This window comes from Corylus avellana, chromosome ca2, assembly GCF_901000735.1.
Source record: "Corylus avellana chromosome ca2, CavTom2PMs-1.0".
In the NCBI taxonomy this organism is placed as follows: domain Eukaryota; kingdom Viridiplantae; phylum Streptophyta; class Magnoliopsida; order Fagales; family Betulaceae; genus Corylus; species Corylus avellana.
In genome coordinates, this window is record NC_081542.1 from 41,764,924 (window position 1) to 41,782,685 (window position 17,762).

The 17,762-nt window shown below is 41.0% G+C and overlaps 3 protein-coding genes across 3 annotated transcripts; 2 read left to right on the forward strand and 1 right to left on the reverse strand.

Annotated features, from left to right (window-relative positions):
• Positions 1–1,032: 1,032 nt before the first annotated feature.
• Positions 1,033–4,665, forward strand: LOC132169816 (uncharacterized). The gene is made up of 3 exons (XM_059580775.1): positions 1,033–2,663; positions 2,705–3,620; positions 4,174–4,665. The coding sequence occupies exons 1-3, from the start codon at positions 1,033–1,035 to the stop codon at positions 4,663–4,665; spliced, it is 3,039 nt and encodes a 1,012-aa protein (XP_059436758.1).
• A 1,178-nt stretch (positions 4,666–5,843) lies between these two features.
• LOC132168582 (uncharacterized) lies at positions 5,844–6,291 on the reverse strand. The gene is made up of 2 exons (XM_059579578.1): positions 6,250–6,291; positions 5,844–6,184 (listed from the first exon to the last, which is right to left on the reverse strand). Exons 1-2 carry the CDS (start codon positions 6,268–6,270, stop codon positions 5,894–5,896), a joined length of 312 nt encoding a protein of 103 aa, XP_059435561.1. The 5' UTR covers positions 6,271–6,291; the 3' UTR covers positions 5,844–5,893.
• A 6,126-nt stretch (positions 6,292–12,417) lies between these two features.
• Positions 12,418–17,505, forward strand: LOC132172721 (protein yippee-like At5g53940). The gene is made up of 5 exons (XM_059584277.1): positions 12,418–12,627; positions 15,553–15,596; positions 16,796–16,904; positions 17,067–17,122; positions 17,204–17,505. Exons 1-5 carry the CDS (start codon positions 12,532–12,534, stop codon positions 17,280–17,282), a joined length of 384 nt encoding a protein of 127 aa, XP_059440260.1. The 5' UTR covers positions 12,418–12,531; the 3' UTR covers positions 17,283–17,505.
• Positions 17,506–17,762: the final 257 nt, after the last annotated feature.

Below are 17,762 nucleotides of genomic sequence, written 5' to 3' on the forward strand. Positions count from 1 at the left end.
GGACTGGTTTGCCAGATTGCTTGCCAAGTCAATAGACAGTTTCAAAGAACTTGGAAGTCTCTTTTTAAGCCAATTCCTGGCTACTAAGAAGAGGAGGAAGCACTCGGCTTGCTTACTGTCATTGCGTCAAGGGAAGGAAGAAAGCCTGAAAGATTTCATGCATAGTTTTAATAAAGAAAAATTGTTAGTGGATAACCGGGGGATCAAACGGTATTATCCGCATTATGGCATGGAGTCAGGCCAAATGGGCCTCTAATGGCCGAAGTATCAAAGAGTTCGACAGAAATAACTCTTCCCGAGTTTATCGCCAAGACAGAGGAGTATATTAATCAGGAGGAAATGATTAAGGCTCTCACGAAAGGTCAGGAGGAAGAAGACCAAGAGAAGGAGGACGCCAAAAAGGAAGAGGACGCCAAAAAGGAGCCACCTATAGCATCCGCTCCGAAGGAAGAAAGGTTTCAGAAGAGAATAGTAAAGAAGGCTGTACCATCAGTCCCAAAGACAGAACCCCGGCGGCGTGAAGATCGAAGGTTCACACCTTTGAATACCAGGGTCAACAAAGTGTTTATGGAAATCAGAAGAGACCCAGCTTTCAGGTGGCCGAGTAAGTTGCGGGGTGATCCGAGGAAGCGAGATCGGACGAAGTTCTGCGAGTACCATAATGATCACGAGCATTTGACGGAAGACTGTATAACCTTGCGACAGGAAATCGAAACTTTCATTAGAAATGGAAGGTTGGTAAGATTCCTAGCAGGAGAAAGGAACCGAGACGCGGTGCACCAGCAGACCCTCCTGTTGGATGCAAACCGAGCTGAAAGGGGACGAGAGTCGAGACGTGATCAGGATGATGGTCCTAGAGAAGATCCGAGACCCCCTCGGGAATAAGGAGTGGTAGGCGAGATCCACATCATCGCTGGAGGAATAGCTGGTGGAGGACAGTCTAATTCGGCCAGGAAAGCCCACGCTAGGAAGACACAGGCTAAGGAAGTCTTTACAGTACAGAGACCGTCCAAAGTTGCAAGAAAGGATTCAATGACCCTTTCTTTCTCTGAAGAAGATGCCAGGGGGGTAATGCAGCCGCATGATGATCCGTTAGTCGTAACAGTGACAGTGGCCAACCATATGATCCATATAATTTTGGTGGACAATGGAAGCTCGACCGATGTGCTGTACTGGCCAGTTTTTAAGCAAATGGGTATCGATCGTGATAGGATCACACCATTTAGCTCTCCCCTAGTTGGATTTGCAGGAGAGCAGGTCCAGCCGATTGGTCTTATTTCACCCCCTGTAACGGCAGGGACAACACCTAAGCAGAAAACTGTGATGGTAAATTTCCTGGTTATTGACCGACCAGGTGCCTACAATGCCATTATCAGTAGACCTGCTTTGAATAAGTTGAAGGCCGTAACTTCAACATACCATTTGATGATGAAGTTCCCGACGGAAGGAGTCGGAGAAGTGAAGGGGGATCAGACCCAAGCGAGAAGATGTTACAATACGTCTCTCAAGAGGGTCTCGGATCCGACTCCTATTGTAATTGGTACAGTAGGTAGTAATAACAGGAATGACCCAAAGGGAGAGCCAGCTAAACCTCTGGAAGATGTGGTAGTAAGTGGAGACAAGACTTTGAAGATTGGGACACAACTCAGTCCCAGAATCCGAGACGACCTTATCACCTTCTTAAGAGGGAATTTAGAAGTTTTCGCATGGACTCATAAAGATATGCTAGGAATTGATCCTGAAGACATCCTCCACCAGCTAAATGTGGATCCGAGTGTGAAGCCGATGAAGCAAAAAAGAAGAAAATTCGCTCCTGAGCGGAATGTGGCCATACCTGAAGAAGTGGAGAAGCTTCTCAAAGCTCGTTTCATCGAAGAAGTATATTATCCCGATTGGTTAGCCAATGTAGTATTGGTCAAAAAATCCAATGGGAAGTGGAGAATGTGCGTGGATTTCACTGACCTCAATAAAGCTTGCCCAAAAGACAGTTTTACATTACCTCGCATTGATGCATTGGTGGACTCAACAGCTGGATATGGCTTACTCAGCTTCATGGACGCCTTCTCTGGTTACAATCAGATATACATGCATCCAGAAGACTACGAGAAAACTGCGTTCATAACTGACCGAGACCTATACTGTTACAAAGTCATGCCCTTCGGTTTGAAGAACGCAGGAGCAACCTACCAGAGGCTGGTAAACAAGATGTTCCGAGACCAAATCGGACGCAATATGAAAGTGTACGTCGATAACATGCTAGTCAAGAGTGTGCTGTCACGGGGCCATGTACTCGATTTGCAAGAGACGTTCGCAACCTTGAAGAAGTACGAGATGAAGTTGAATCCCTCAAAGTGTGCATTCGGAGTTTCATTAGGAAAGTTCCTCGGTTACATGGTGTCCAGCCGAGGAATAGAAGCTAATTCTGAAAAGATACAAGCTGTCTTGGATATGCAGTCTCCAAAAAACTTGAAGCAGCTCCAGCAATTGACAGGAAGGGTAGTGGCACTGAATCGGTTCATTTCACGATCGACCGATAAGTGTCTTCCGTTTTTCAAAGTCTTGCGAAAGACCTTTGAATGGGCAAACGAATGTGAAGAAGCCTTCGAACAGCTAAAAGAGTATCTAATGAGCCCTCCTTTGCTGAGCCAGACAATACCTGGGAGGTACTATATTTGTATTTAGCCGTATCTCAAACGGCTGTCAGTGCTGCATTAATCCGAGAAGAAGAAGGAATTCAAAAGCCTATATACTTCATAAGTAGAGCTTTGAGAGGCGTTGAAGAAAGATATCCCCAGATGGAGAAACTGGCTTTCGCCTTGGTTATAGCATCCAGGAAGCTCCGACCTTACTTCCAAGCTCATACTATCAGGGTATTGACTGAATACCCTTTAAAAAAAGTACTAAGAAAGCTAGATCTGTCGGGAAGATTAGCTAATTGGGCTATAGAGCTAGGAGAATTCAACATTGAGTTTCTCCCTCTGAATTCTCTCAAGGGCCAGGTACTGGCTGATTTTCTGGCAAAATTCACTAGTTTGCCAGACGTCACCAGCTGGCCAAGTGATGAGACCTGGGTAATTTATGTAGATGGATCATCTACTAAGAAGCATGGTGGAGTTGGGATAGTAATGATCACACCCGATGGGGAAGAATTGTGTAATTCAGTGAAGTTGAAGTTTAAAACCACAAATAACGAGGCCGAGTACAAGGCAGTCTTGGCAGGACTCGGTTTAGCTCTTGAAATGGGAGCCAAATTTGTGAAAATACGGAGTGATTCCCAGGTCGTCGTAGGACACATCCGAGGCGAATTTGAAGCCAAGGGAGACAAAATGAAGTTATACTTATCTAAAGTACAAGACCTGCGAAGTTTGTTCAATAAATTCAGCATTGTGAAAGTTCCGAGGCCGAAAAATGAGAGAGCAGACCAATTGGCCCGAATAGCCTCAACAGCTAACGAAGAGATGAAAGCCGAAACTCATATCCAAATTCTTCCACAATCATCCGTTACCGAGACAGTGTCGGTCTCGACAGCCGAGACCATACCCGATTGGCAACTGAAAATCGTGGAATACCTGAAAAGAGGAGTACTTCCTTCAGATAAAAAACTGGCTATCCGGTTGAAGGTAAGAGCATAAAGGTTTACAATGATAAATGGAATCCTTTACAAAAGGGGTTTCATGTTGCCACTCTTAAAATGTGTTTCAAAGGAAGAATGAGGTTATATCCTTAGAGAAATCCATGAAGGGATTTGTGGAAGCCATTCTGGAGCCAGAATATTGGCACATAAAGCAGTCCGAGCGGGTTTCTATTGGCCCAACATGGATCGGGACAAGGCGAATATAGTCAGGAATTTGACAAGTGCCAACGATTCGCTAATATCACTCATCAACTTCCTGAAGACCTGAGTGCAATCTCTTCACCTTGGCCTTCTCCCAATGGGGGGTAGATATAGTAGGACCATTGCCTCGGAGCAGGGGAGGTGTACGGTTCGCGGTTGTTGCTGTAGACTATTTCACTAAATGGGCAGAGATTAAAGCCTTAGTGAATATCACAGCCAAGACAATAGAACGATTCTTATGGAAGAACATAATATGCCGTTATGGCATTCCTCACGCTATTGTCACAGATAACGGCAAGCAGTTTGACTGCGACTCATTCCGAGCCTAGTGTGTCCAGCTTCGAATAAGGAACTATTATTCGTCTCCAGGGCACCCTCAAGCTAATGGACAGGTAGAGGCTACCAACAAAACAATCTTCAAGATTTTGAAAAAGAAGCTAGATGATCGAAAAGTTAACTGGGCGGAAGACCTTCCCGAAGTATTATGGGCATACGGAACAACCAAGAGAATTCCAACCGAGGAGACGCCATATGCCTTAGCATTTGGGACCGAGGCAGTCATTCCAGCCGAGGTAGGCTCGGGCAGCAATCGTGTAGAGACCTTCAGATCCGAGACGAATAACGAGGGTTTACAGCTACACTTGGACTTGCTACAAGAAAAGCGGGATCAAGCCCAGGTGACTATGGCAGCATACCAGGCAAAAGTGACTCAATATTTCAATAGGAAGGTCAAGCCTCGAAGCTTCAAAGTGGGAGACATGGTCCTACGTAAAGCTACTCTGGCAACCAAGGACCCTGCTGAGGGAAAACTGGCCCCTAATTGGGAATGACCTTATAGGGTGATCGAGTGCAGAAGAGCAGGAGCATACCACTTGGAAGATTCCAAAGGTAAGGCTCTTCCGAGGCCATGGAACGCTGAGCACTTTAAAAAGTACTATGTCTGAATACTGTGATAAATGATTTTCTTTGTCATTTCATTATTTTCATTTGAATGAATAAAAGTATCTCAGAGTTATGCAGTTTATAAAGCTCAGATGTACAAGATAAATAATTCTATGAGTCTCGAAAAAGATGTCTGTAAAGTCTCTTCCAATTCCTAAAAGAGATGCAACTGAAAGGAGTCTTCCCTTAACATAACATAACCCAGATTTAAAAGCCTAATAGAATTACCCTGAAGTTAACTCGGAGTAGCATAACTATGAGCAAGTCTGAGGTTAGATCAAAAAATCTAAATTAAACTCCCCGAGACCTGACTCGGGGTAGCAATCAAACTCCCCGAGACCTGACTCAGGGTAGCAATCGACTTCCCCGAGACCTGACTCGGGGTAGCAATCAAACTCCCCGAGACCAAACTCGGGGTAGCTCAACTAAAAGTTAGATTAAAATCACCAAACAAACATCAAAAGGTTATTCTTCCAAGATCCGTGTCAATACAAAATCCATTTCATTAAAAAGAAATCGGAAGTGTATACAATTACATCATTTTTCTTTAGAAGCAAAAACATGAGTAACGTTGGGAGCCTCGGCCGATGCGGACTCGGCAGTATTGGCCTCATCATGGTCGGATTCGGCATCTTGACGCTGTTGATCTGAAAAGGGGTCAAAGAAAAATTCTTTTATCCCAGCTGCATCAGCCATTTGTTCTTGGCCTAAGTTTACCAGTTGCGCCATAGCTGCATCTGAACAGGGGATGTCCTCGATCTTCACCCTGTCAAGATCTATCTTCCGGGTCGAGTCCTTAGCCCATGCTCGAAAGGTTTCGAAGCCGAGAATGAGTCTGTCAGCCCAGACAGAGTTTCGAACCCATGAAGCAAAGGATAGCTGATGCAAATAATTGGCAGCTTGGCCTTTAGCCTCCTTCAACTGAGCCCTCACCTGGACGTATTTGCCTTTGAAGAACTTCAATTTCTCCTCGGCAACCACCTTGGCTTCAGTTGTCTTCGCCACCAAGGCTTTCTGCTCCAGGAGTTCAGTCTGAGCCAATTCCAGCTGATCCAAGACCCCCATGTGCGTTTCTCCCAACTGGTTCAGATATTCTCTTATAATGGAATTGTCCTCCTAGAGTCGGTTTATTTCAGCTCGGAGACCCTCAATCTCGGCCGCCAACTCCGTGGCCTTAGACTCAGCCCTTGTCCGAGCCGTAGCCATCTCGGAAGTTTCGGCCTGCATTATTGACTGCTGTTGGCCCAAGAGCAGCAGCTCCTCGTCTTGCTTAGCCACTACCTCCTTTAGCCTAGCATTTTCGGCTTCCAGATCAGTGACTAAGCCTTGGAGGGTGTTAGTCTTAGTGGTCGAGTCATTAGCTACCTTCCAGAAGTAGCAGTACAAAACCAACGACCTCATAATACCCTGAGACAAGGATTTTGTCAGTATATGTATGTATGAAGAAAGAAAGAGAAAGGTAGTATACTTACAGTAAGTTGGAAAAAAATCATATGCTCTGTAATGCCTTGAGCAGAGATATCACGTTCCATTGTAAGGCTCTCGTGCGGAATTAAATCCACCAGTGCTAAGAAAGGGTTGCCCTTCAGGTCACCACTGAATTCCGCAAGACGTCCGCCGACAGTCCAATCCACTCCCTGAGGTCTTATTGGCGAAACGAAAGAGAATGAGGTCTCGGCAACAGACCCTTTCTCGCCTTCCGAGGCCTTCTCGGTAACTTTAGCCTTCCTGGCTGGTGTGGGTGTCGACGTCCGAGCCTTTGCAGCTTTAGGAGCATGGGCTTCCGGCACTACCTCGACAACAGGGGAGAGAGGTCAAGCTCCTTCGACAGCTACAGTAGGCTCCTCGGTCCTCTCACACACCATCGCTACGGAGCTGTCTGAATGTTCCACCAACTCTTTATCATCCAAGATGTGTTGGATATTAGAGCCCAAGGGTTGGAGCGATAGAGATCCAACAGGGATTGCAGTCCTAGCCTCGGCTCCAGCCAAGACCAAGGGAGTGGCATTCAATGGCCGTGCCTGGACAAGCTCGTTCGCAAGAAAGGCCTCAACCTCCGCCACTGGTTTTACCACAGGTCCAGGGGCAGCCTTTCGCCTGGCAGCCAGCAAGCTGGCAAATTGGTCATGCACCTTCACCTCTGCCGCTTTTACCAGTGTTCTCTTTTTAGGGTAAGGAGCTTCGGGTTCCTCAAATTCCTCAGGATCGTCAACCAAGTGCAGAGCCCTAGCTACCCGAGGAGGAGGGTTAAGTTTTGTAGCCCTCGCGTCCATTTTCAGCGGCCCCGTAGTTCAAAATTGCAGAGCGGCAGGTGGGTCCGCTCTCCCACCAATCTTTAGGGCTCCACCTGTTCGAAGTGGAGGATTCTTCTGCTTGGGTGACTCGTCCAGTTTGCCTTTACCTTTATCAAGTCTGGCCTTCCGCGGAGTAGCTCCCCAGGTGTTGGCCGCCGGAGGGTCTGAGATAGCAACCTTTGGGTCTCGGACGACCACGGAAGCAGGTCCCTTTTTACCTCCGCCATCACCTCTTTCCAGTGTGACGAGGCCTCTTCCTTCCGAGGCCGTACTCATTAGCAATGAATAGCTCAGTAGGCTCTCATGTTTCTGAGTCCACCTTAAGACATCATTCACACGCTGTTGTTCGTCATCAGTGAGGGCTGGCTCTTTAGAGGCATTCGCTGCAGGAACGCTGGTTTCCCGAGGCACTCTCGGACCTTGGGCAACTTCAGTAGTATGAAATTCCCACCTGCCTGTTGCAAAAAAGTACTTTCCCTTCCACGCATGGTTGCTGGAATATTTCTCATCTACGTGAACGAATTTTACTCGTCGTGACTGGAAGTTGTATAAACCATCGCACTTCGGGTTCTTTTGGAGCTGATATACCATAAAAATTCTCGAGCAATGAGATGGTGTCCCGGTCCGAGCGCCAAAGGCCACAGCAACACGCATGCATAGATAAGTCTCCAGGCGTTGGGCACAATCTAATGGGGAGCCAGATTCAGATAGCTCAGCAACTCTCGTATAATCGGTGGAAAGGGTAGTTGGAAACCAGCATGGAACATCATCTTGTACAGACAAACTTCGTGCGCATCAGAACGCACTATAGCACCTACCCGTTCATCATCGAATCGCAGCTTTACGGATTTGGGGATAAAACACTCCTTCCGAATTCTGGCTTCATCAGCCTTAGTTAACAACGGCCGCCAGCAGGCTAGGTAGGTGTTGCCGCCGAGGCCGTCAGATCCTGATCCCTCATCTCCAGACATGGTGTATAGGAAGAAGAAAGAAAGCTTTCGAAGAACAAAGGAAGAGCAGAAAACTAGAACTTGAGCGAAAGATAGAGAATGAAAAAAGAAAAGAAGACCACTGTGTTTTAATAAGACCGCCTTGGTAACGTGCGCATTAAATGCGCTGTGTGGGGCAGGCCTCGGCTAGCGACACGTGGACATACTTTATGACTAGGTTCAATATACCGATAAGGTCTCGGAATACCAACCGACGCAGCCTAGAAATTTGAAATTCAAATTTTCCCTCCGAAATTTGAAATTTGAATTTTTCCTCCGAAATTTGAAATTTAAATTTTCCGCCTTAATTGTCCGAGACAAGACTCGAAAGATCATTGGTCGTCTCGAAACTTCTCCCAAAAAGCAGGTCTTGGGAGGTAAATTTAAATTTCTTTAGTTCTACAAACATCGAAATTGGGGGGTAACTGTTGGGTCATGGGTCAACCCATTTAAATTTTCAACAGTCTTTAGGCCCAATCTGATAAAGCCCAAGACTCGGACCCAAAACTCATAAGTCCGAGACTCTTGTCCGAGACCTTGTGAGCCGAGCCTCTCGAATTCGAGACTATCAAATCCGAGACCCCTATGCCGAGACCGTAAAGTCCGAGACTAACTCAGGACGTAGAGGTCTCGGTGAAGGGAATGACTCCGATATCCTAAAAGATACTGCTGTTAATAAATAAGTGATCTTGTTATTTATTAAGGTATCGTATCTATTTATAATCCGAATCTTTTATATATATCAGTAAAGATACGCCAGATGAGATCTGAGATCACAAGGGCAACCGAATTCCACTCGGATGCACTAAACCTAGCACAGCCTGAAAGCTATGACTCTGATCCCCTGATCTCGAGACACTAAAGTCGCGGAACAACTAACAAACATGATCTCTCATTCAAATGTTTGTTCAACTGATATCAAGGGATAAGATTCCTGAATATACGGGAAATCAAAGCCTCTCCCTGCCTATAAATACAAGTCCTGTTATCAAAGCAAAGGTAATCACAACTCTCGTTATAAAAAACTTCGTAGTTGTTGACAATATCCCCTTTCTTTCTCATCCTGACTTAGGCATCGGAGTGTTCCCGCCGGCTCACCCCCGGTCACTTCGATCCTTCTTTCTTCTTTGTTGTGCAGTCAAATAGTTCGTGAGTTCGTGTGTTGGTCAACTCAAGCTCAGCAGGCGTGCCACGTCATCATTTGGAAAACTGTGCATCAACAACCTCTTTGGGTTGCAAAGAACAATTAAAATAAAGAAGAAACTGAAATTTTGAATCTTATACATTTTACACTTTTTTCTTTTGGACTCAAGATGTTTTACACAATGGAGATCCTAGCAAACACAAACCTCCATCACGATTAATCTTAACACAATCATCTAATATATAATATACATATATACTGTATGATATAAACACTAAATGCAATTATATATATATATATATATATATATTCAAGCATATGGTATGTACCATATCATAAGTCTGTTTATATCATACAGCAAAATCAAGCCATCTACAGAATTCCATAACCAAATGAGCGCAAACAAAACAAGAAAATCAAAGACAAGCAAGCATGTTTGCTTAACCAAAAAAAAATAAAAATAAAAATAGAGCGCAAACACTCTATGGTTGTGTTAAACGAAAAGAGATTGATCTGACCTCAAACATCTACATACTGAATGAAAATACTAAAGTTTGAAACTTTCAATCGTAGATGGCTTTAGAACTGAGCATTCATGAATAACACCCTTACACACAACCTGATGTATGTTAACAAAAAATAACTGGGGTACCCTCCAAAACTGCGTCAGCATACAAAACACACCCCGTATGCAAACAAAACAACCTTTTGGGCCTTGAAATGTCCTCATATTCTTGCATAAACACTTCCCAAAAACACAAGTCCACTACTAAGTAAACGATGAAATTGTTTGTATATATGGCCATGTTTTAACATTCACAATAAAAAATATGTATATATCTATGTACGAAATATGTATATATGTATGTACGCAATACTAGGACGATGGTCGACGGAGGCTTACCAGCGACAGAGGTTTGTGTGAGGGGCAGAGATCCCTGAGGAGCCTAGGGAAGGCGAGGATTTACAGAGAGTGAGTGAGAGATTCATTCGGATTTACCAAGCTCGATTAAACGATGCGTTTCACACGAGTCGACCGTCGGATATTCCCCACTCGGCAGGTTGTGGGGGACCTCTTTGAATTAAAATTCTCGTACTGTCTTTAAAGGTTTATGAGGTGAAGTTTTAAATTGATAATTATTTTTTATTAAAAATTTGATGATATATATATATAAACTGAGAAACTTAAACTATTTAATTATAAATCATTATTGTTATTTTTATAACTTGATTGTAGGATAATCTATAAAACATGATCCGTTTTTAACCGTCAAAAAAATAGTTTGTATCCGTTTTAGATTCACTTGATAAGTTTAATACATCCATATTTGGCAGAAATTTCATACAAATTAGATCATAGAATTTTTATTTATAAATTAGTTAAAAAAACAAAATAATAAAAAAAATGACCATCCCCATTCTTGTCATAAGGGTGGCCCGACCACCCCATTTGCCACGCCAAAGGCAAACCCAAATGAATGAGAAAAAAAAAAATTTGCCTTTGGGGTGGCCGAACCACCCTCAAATAAACTTTAAATAATAGTTTATTATTTTTTTTATTACAAGGACATGTGTCCTATTTGTGGCATTTGGATTTCTAATAAAAAATCTTAGCCATTAACTAGATACTCTTCGGTCCAAAATGGATTGGAGAGGATTCAGATCCCTTTAATAAGTGACAAGTGTCATTTTTCACATGTTTTTTTTAATATTTTAATAGCTATTTATTGTCATTCCACTAATCTAGGAATCAAAACATTAATTTTTTAAAAACTAAAAAATATTGAATGACATTTATCACTTTCTCTTTTTTTTTCCTTTTTTTTTTTTAAAGTTCACTTCTTCATTAATCAAAATCAAGCAGAAGCAATTTGTTCCGCTTGAACAATATCACAGATTCAGTCAGGTATCTCATCCCTCCATATTCGATTTATGACACTTCTAGTAGCGAATTTTGCTAATAAATGGGCTACAACATTTATATTTCGTCGTACATGGTTAGGTTTCCAATTTGATAGGGAATTCAAAATCAATTTTGCATCCTCCACTAGTTGACCATACATATTACCATTATGCTCCTTATCTTATAGCACCATGATAATTACCTATGCATCTCCTTCTAGAATTACATTGTTCAATCCCATTTCTTTGCAAAAATGGGCTGCTTGGACCATGACCATTGCCTCAATAGTTGTTGGGTCTAAACATCCCCTTCGCATGAAGCTGCAAAGATCTTTCCTCCATGATCTCTAATAATTATACCCCCTCACATCAAGCCCTTTTTGACATCAACAGTCGCATCATAGTTGATCTTATACCATCTTTGAGGATGTCTCGTCCACTTCTTAAATATTGCCTCACTGTTGGTGTCATCAACAGGCTTCGATGCATTACATCGCATGAATTCCTCCACAACCATAGACGCCATTCTGTCCACTTCATTTGGAGGAGTGAATAAACCTTCATGAATTCACTTATTCCTGTGAAACCAAAATTTTCTTGTTGTTTCCACAAAAATGGTAAACTCTTCTCCTTCCCTTTTTTGATATAATTCCTCCGCCAATAGTAGAAAATCAGGGGCTTGTGGGATGAATTTCTGGAAAAGCCGTGAACCTCCACTCTATACGTCCATCGAGGATGGACATGCCCATAGTATATGGAAAGTAGTTTCGGCTTCTAACCCACATATCGGACACATTGGATCAATAGCAATTTTCTTCCGAACTAGATTGTCTCGAGTCGGTAGTAGATCATGACACGCTCGCCACATGAAGTTCTTACTTGTATTTGCCATTTTTAACCCTTATATACCCTGCCAGATAGGACTGTCTCTATTCCGGAATACTTATCCCTTATTAGAATAGGTTGAATGAAATTTTCTTAAAAAATATGTCTTTTTTTTAGTACTATTCACTTTTTATATAGTTTGTTAATAGCATTAATTTTTTTAAAAAAATGGAATTCTCGCATGCTTAATAAATACATAACATTTTCTCCAAAAAAAAAAAAAAAATAGATACATAACACTTTTAAATAATTATACAATCTAGTTACTGGGAAATTTATATCCATTCATATTATATTGATATTATTATTATTATTATTATTATTATTATTATTAGAATTTTTTTTTCAATATATAAGATTTATACTTGCAAATTTTGACCATTCAACTTTAATGTAATTATTACCACAACAAAAAACGAAAAAGCACTGGAATTTCCCGGTTCCGGTAGTTGAAACGTCAACTGCCAAACCTGTAACTTAGTGGCTCATTGCCGCTGTAACCCCGAAAGCAAGAGTTGAATTTGGAGCAACGGGTTCAACATGGGGAGGGTGTTTCTGGTAGACCTCGAAGGCAAGACTTACCGATGCAGATTCTGCGAGAACGCTCTTGCTCTTGCCGACGACGTACTCTCTAGGGTACTCTCTCCCTCTTTCTTCCATTTACATATGATGCTAGTTATTACCCACATGCCCAAAGTTTTTTCCTTTGATTTGTGTTCATATGTTGCAACGGATCAAAATTTGAAAAGGGTTTATAAAGCCTTGCTAGATGGTAATTGGGTGTGCAATATTTTGTGGGAATCGGTAACCATTTTGTTGTTATTGAGCTGGGATTAAGAGCCTTGCTAGGAGGTAATTGGGTGTTTAGTGCCTGGTGAAAACTGGGGTGTTTTTGAATCATGCATGGTTTAGATTTGGGTGCCATTGTGATTATTTGTGTTTTGATTGTGGTTTTGTTGAGCTGAGAGTTTTTTTTTTTTTTATAAGTAACGATGATATAAAAGAGCGCAAAGGGGCGCAACCCATATACACGGGAAGTATAAATAGAGAGCGCCTAGGAGGGATAGAAATGAAAAAGAAAATCAGAGAAACTAATCACTAAAGGAGCTAGCCAAGCGGCCGTCCAAGAGTAAAAAGTAAAGAAAAAGAAATGAGTCAATTCCTCTATGGTCCTAGTGGAATTTTCAAAACATCTAGCATTTCTTTCATTCCAGATACACCACATAAGACACAGAGGAATCATCTTCCGAACAACCGCGCTTCGAGAACGACCTCCCGACATGCAATAGGATGGTTTGTCAGGGCATGCAAACGTGTGGATGGTGATGGTGTAGACTGCTTGAAAATGAAAGAAATGATGGTGAAGAGTTTTGGTTAATTTACCAAAACAATACTTGTATTCAAATATTTATACAGCACCTGCAGTACACGAATTTGTGTTCTAGTACAACTAAAACTATCTACTACAACTGAAAGGAATTTAAATGAAAATAAATCTACACTTAGCCAACTAAATTACAGATTATCAAGTCTTCTCATTCTTGTTATGCTGCTGATGAGTTTCAGTAGTTTGGTCTTTCTGAACTTCTGCATTATCCTTAGAAAATATCTTTGGTAAGGTTGTGGGGATAAGAAAATGGTGGCTTTGGTGGAGGAGAAATTTTAAGCAATGAGTCAGACATTGTTGTTGGGGGGTACACCATTTTAATAAGTTGTTTAGGGAACTTCGCATGAGATAAAATCATTGGGAAATGTAAAATTTAAATTCATGACAGAAAGGTCCAGCATGGAAGTTGGTTTGTTAGTTAGGGTGATCATGAAAAGATGAAGAAGCGAGAAAATATTTGTCATAGAAATTACAAGTAATCGGGCACTGAGATCCTATGGTGGATAGTATAAATTAGATAGTGATGTGATCAAGGATTTATACATGCATGGTTTAGAACAACAGGCTTAGGCTTTAGTTCATGTACCCGAGGTCTGGGGTGCAACTCTCCTGGATTGCCAATGCACGAGGTTTTCAGGTAATTAAGTGAATAGAGAAATAATAGCAATGAGAAAAAGGGTTCGTAAGTGGTTACTGGCTGAAATTCAACAGAAAGAGTGAATATTCAAGCACAAGTGGTTACTGACATAAATAAATTGAAACAGAAATAAACAACAGCTAAGGATGAACTGGAGCTGGTTTTCAATCACCCCCCTTGCCCCAGCCTATTTCCCTTAATGCATCCATCAATTGGACCTTTGTTTTATCCTCGCATTTTCCTGCTTCTCCTTTTATAACAGTTGTTGAGTTATTAGTAGTTCATAGTTTTAATATCCTATAAATACACAGCTTTTCTGGTTAGTCCTTTCCTTTGTCCTAGCTGACACAAGCAGAGAAACAGAGAAACTGAGCCGCTTAGGACTCTAGCAGATAATAGTTTTGACCATACCTCCATTTTTCCTTCATAGGGACGAAGTTAGAACTCAGAATAGGTAAAGAAGGTTGGTTGGGGATGAGGGTGAAATTTTAAACTGGGGTTGAGCTTCCAAGCTAAAGCTTTGAAGTTTCTCTATCATTTCTCTTCATGATGTTTGAATTCTTTATGGGTATACTCTTATGGATGTATTTAAATGCAAAAAAGTATACTTTTAACAAGGAAAAGTAAAAGAACGGTGTGTTTCTGACCCTATGAGGTGGGCTTGGACTGGTTTTGCTCAGCATTGGTCTCAATAGGATTATAGGTGGTATCAGAACTGATCAGCCCCAATACTCTTTCCTATTCTTTGCCACTTCTAATTGTCAGTTCTTTTTAATGTTATATATTATAGTGACTTGCCCAAAAAATATATATGTTCGACTGCAGTTTATTTGCATTTGCCTAACTATGTGAAAAGAAATAATGTGGTAGTTTTTGTAGGAAAGTGGAGGCATTAACTTATTCAGTCGATGCTTTTTCAGTCCAACTATGTCTCTGTTACTTCACTTCTGACGTGGATCTGCTTGAAACTATGCTCAGTTGGCTATATTATTTTGTACAATTGAAAATGTGCCTTACACATTTATCCACCCCTTCTTTGGAATAACAGTGAGGCTACCTGAAGTTCAACTGGTAACTTTAGAAACAAATCCTTCAGGTTTCCTAAGCCATTTTGGTTTGAATTGCTACAAGAAGAATGGACAAAATGTTGACATATATCTGTGTGTATTTGTCTCTACATATACATACATAAATACATAAGGTTTGGATCATTTGATAATTTTGGATGTTCTCATTCTCTTTTACATTATCACAAAATATGCTGATAGTTATAGTGGAGCTTTAGTGCTAATGATGGATGCAAATCATCTTTTTATTGTTCTCCGTCTTCCTAAATATATTTGCTTGATGACATAAAAGAAAGTCAGAGCAGGAGAAAACATAAAACCTGATCTATCAATTCCTAGATTTTTGCATCTTATTCTAAGTTTTAAAGTTTTGTCTCTACTATTTTATTTTTGCATAGAATATTACTTAAGTTGATATGCCTTGATTTTCAATAATATGACTCTAGCTTGTTGCTCTGTAATGTGATCAGCATTTCAATTGCAGTCGGGGGAGGGCATACCTTTTCAGCAATGTGTAAGTTCTATATTTTTTGTTCTTTATCTTGCTTTTATGTAATTTGTGACTGCATTATGGGCTTACATATAAAGTGGTGGACAATTATGTTTCTTTGTGGCAATGAATGAGGTCGGAGGCTGAAGTGACCTAGAAACTTCATTTCCATCTTTTTGTGCCTTTTGTCCCTTATTCTATTTTATTTATAACTATACCTCTGGCTTGATTTTAAGCCAATTCCTGAGCTGTCTTTATTATTTGATTCGTATTCCTGAGCTACTATGGGAGGTTGTTTTTTCTGTTACCAAATTAAGTGTCCTTCTGACATTAACCAAACATGATGTACCTTTCTACTAGTGACCATTCCTCTCCTCCAACTCTGCCACCAGTTGCAAGCCCTCTCCCTCCTATTCTCATGAAATGGTTTACTTTTTTTTTCCCTCTCTTTTAAATCCCTTTTGACTTTAGATTTTCAGCGATTTCTAGTTCAAATCTTGGCTTTCCCCTCTCCTTGGGGATAATTTCTTTTTTCTGACACAATTTCAATCTTTATTTAAGGTGCTAATTGCTCCAATACACTGGTACCCATTTTTGCTAGGTTTTGTCAATGGCCATTGTTTTAACCATTTGTGTTCTTTTTACTCTTGTCCACTTCTCCGTTGGCGCCTTATCATTGTAGTTTCTCATCCCTCCAGTTTTTCAAAAATTCAGACATTAAATAGATTAAAATAGAAATAGCATTATAATTTTCAAGTGCTTGGGGATTGAATAATAACACAAAAAGTTGGTACTTTGCGTAGGGGAGGGGCATAGGTTGAGGGTGTCACCAGATTCAAGAGAGAGAGAGAGAGAGAGAGAGAGATGGATTTGACCTTTTGTCTTTGAATTTTTACTCAACTGCCCTTTTCATGTAAAAGAGGGACAGTTTGGTCAAGAAAAAATGGGAATAACTAACCTCCAGATGAAACTTGGGACGGTAGGGCCCCCCCTATCTTGATATATATGGATATATTGGAGTTATTCAACATGTTGATCTCAATGATATGAACTTTGATATAATTGTGTGATCTGTTTGCAGTTAGAAATCTGTCTTATGATTAAAACCTGATTAATGTCTGACAAAATAAGATATTATTGTTCTTCTTGTTCAGGAGAAATGAGAAAATCTGAGTGCATGCTTTAGTCCTTAATAATTTCTGACCAATGGAAGTTTCATCCAGGGTAAATATAACACTTGGACATCAGGAAGAGCGGCTGATGCTTTCTGGTTTGCATACTGTAGAAGATATTTTCTGCTGCTGCTGTGGACAATATGTTGGTTGGAAATATGTAAGCTTCCACTTCATAAGTCAAAATGCTTTCCTAGGAACATATGAACTGTTTGTTTCAATAGAATATTTATTGAGAGAAATCTTGAAAACCAACGATATGGTTTTTTCATAAACATATTGTCTAGACATGATAAATTCTTCATAAGTTACATTCCAATAGGTGGCAGCACATGACAAGAGCCAAAAATACAAGGAAGGGAAGTTTGTTCTTGAAAGGTAGACTTTTCTACATTTCTCTGGATCTATCAAATTCTATAGCTAAACTAAGATCTTTAAATCTTCGCATCCATGCAACAGATGGAGGATAGTTGAGGAGGTCACAGAGGAATTCCATTTGGATGCCCGCCCTGGTTCGAGTGATGCAGAAAATCCATAGAAAGTTGCTGCTTTTTTCTTCTTCTTTTTCAAAATCAAATGCTAAATTCTAGAAAATATAGTAATGTATCATTCTGGAGTCTCACCGCCAAGATTCATATGATGCAGGAGGATGACATTTTGACCACAAATGTTCTTATTAATCACCCCATCATTGAAATCGATTTCGGAAACTTCTTTGAGGAGTTACATAGAATAAATCAAATGAAATAGTTTTGATGCCATGATAATGCCCTTCTAGTATTTATCTCTTAGTTAAGGTTTATTGTTGATTATCTTAGAGACTTGTTGCTTCAACCTAAAAATTTTACCTTTTTAGGGGTGTACATAGGATTGGAGTTGAAACCCATGATTTTGCATTTCGCCTCCATTAGCGTCGGAAGAATCGAAAAACCTCCTACTCTTCTTCCGACAGAGACTATTTCCGTCTGTACTGCCTCTGCCTTCAAAATGTTGGAGGTGAAGTTGGGTGGAAGTGTCA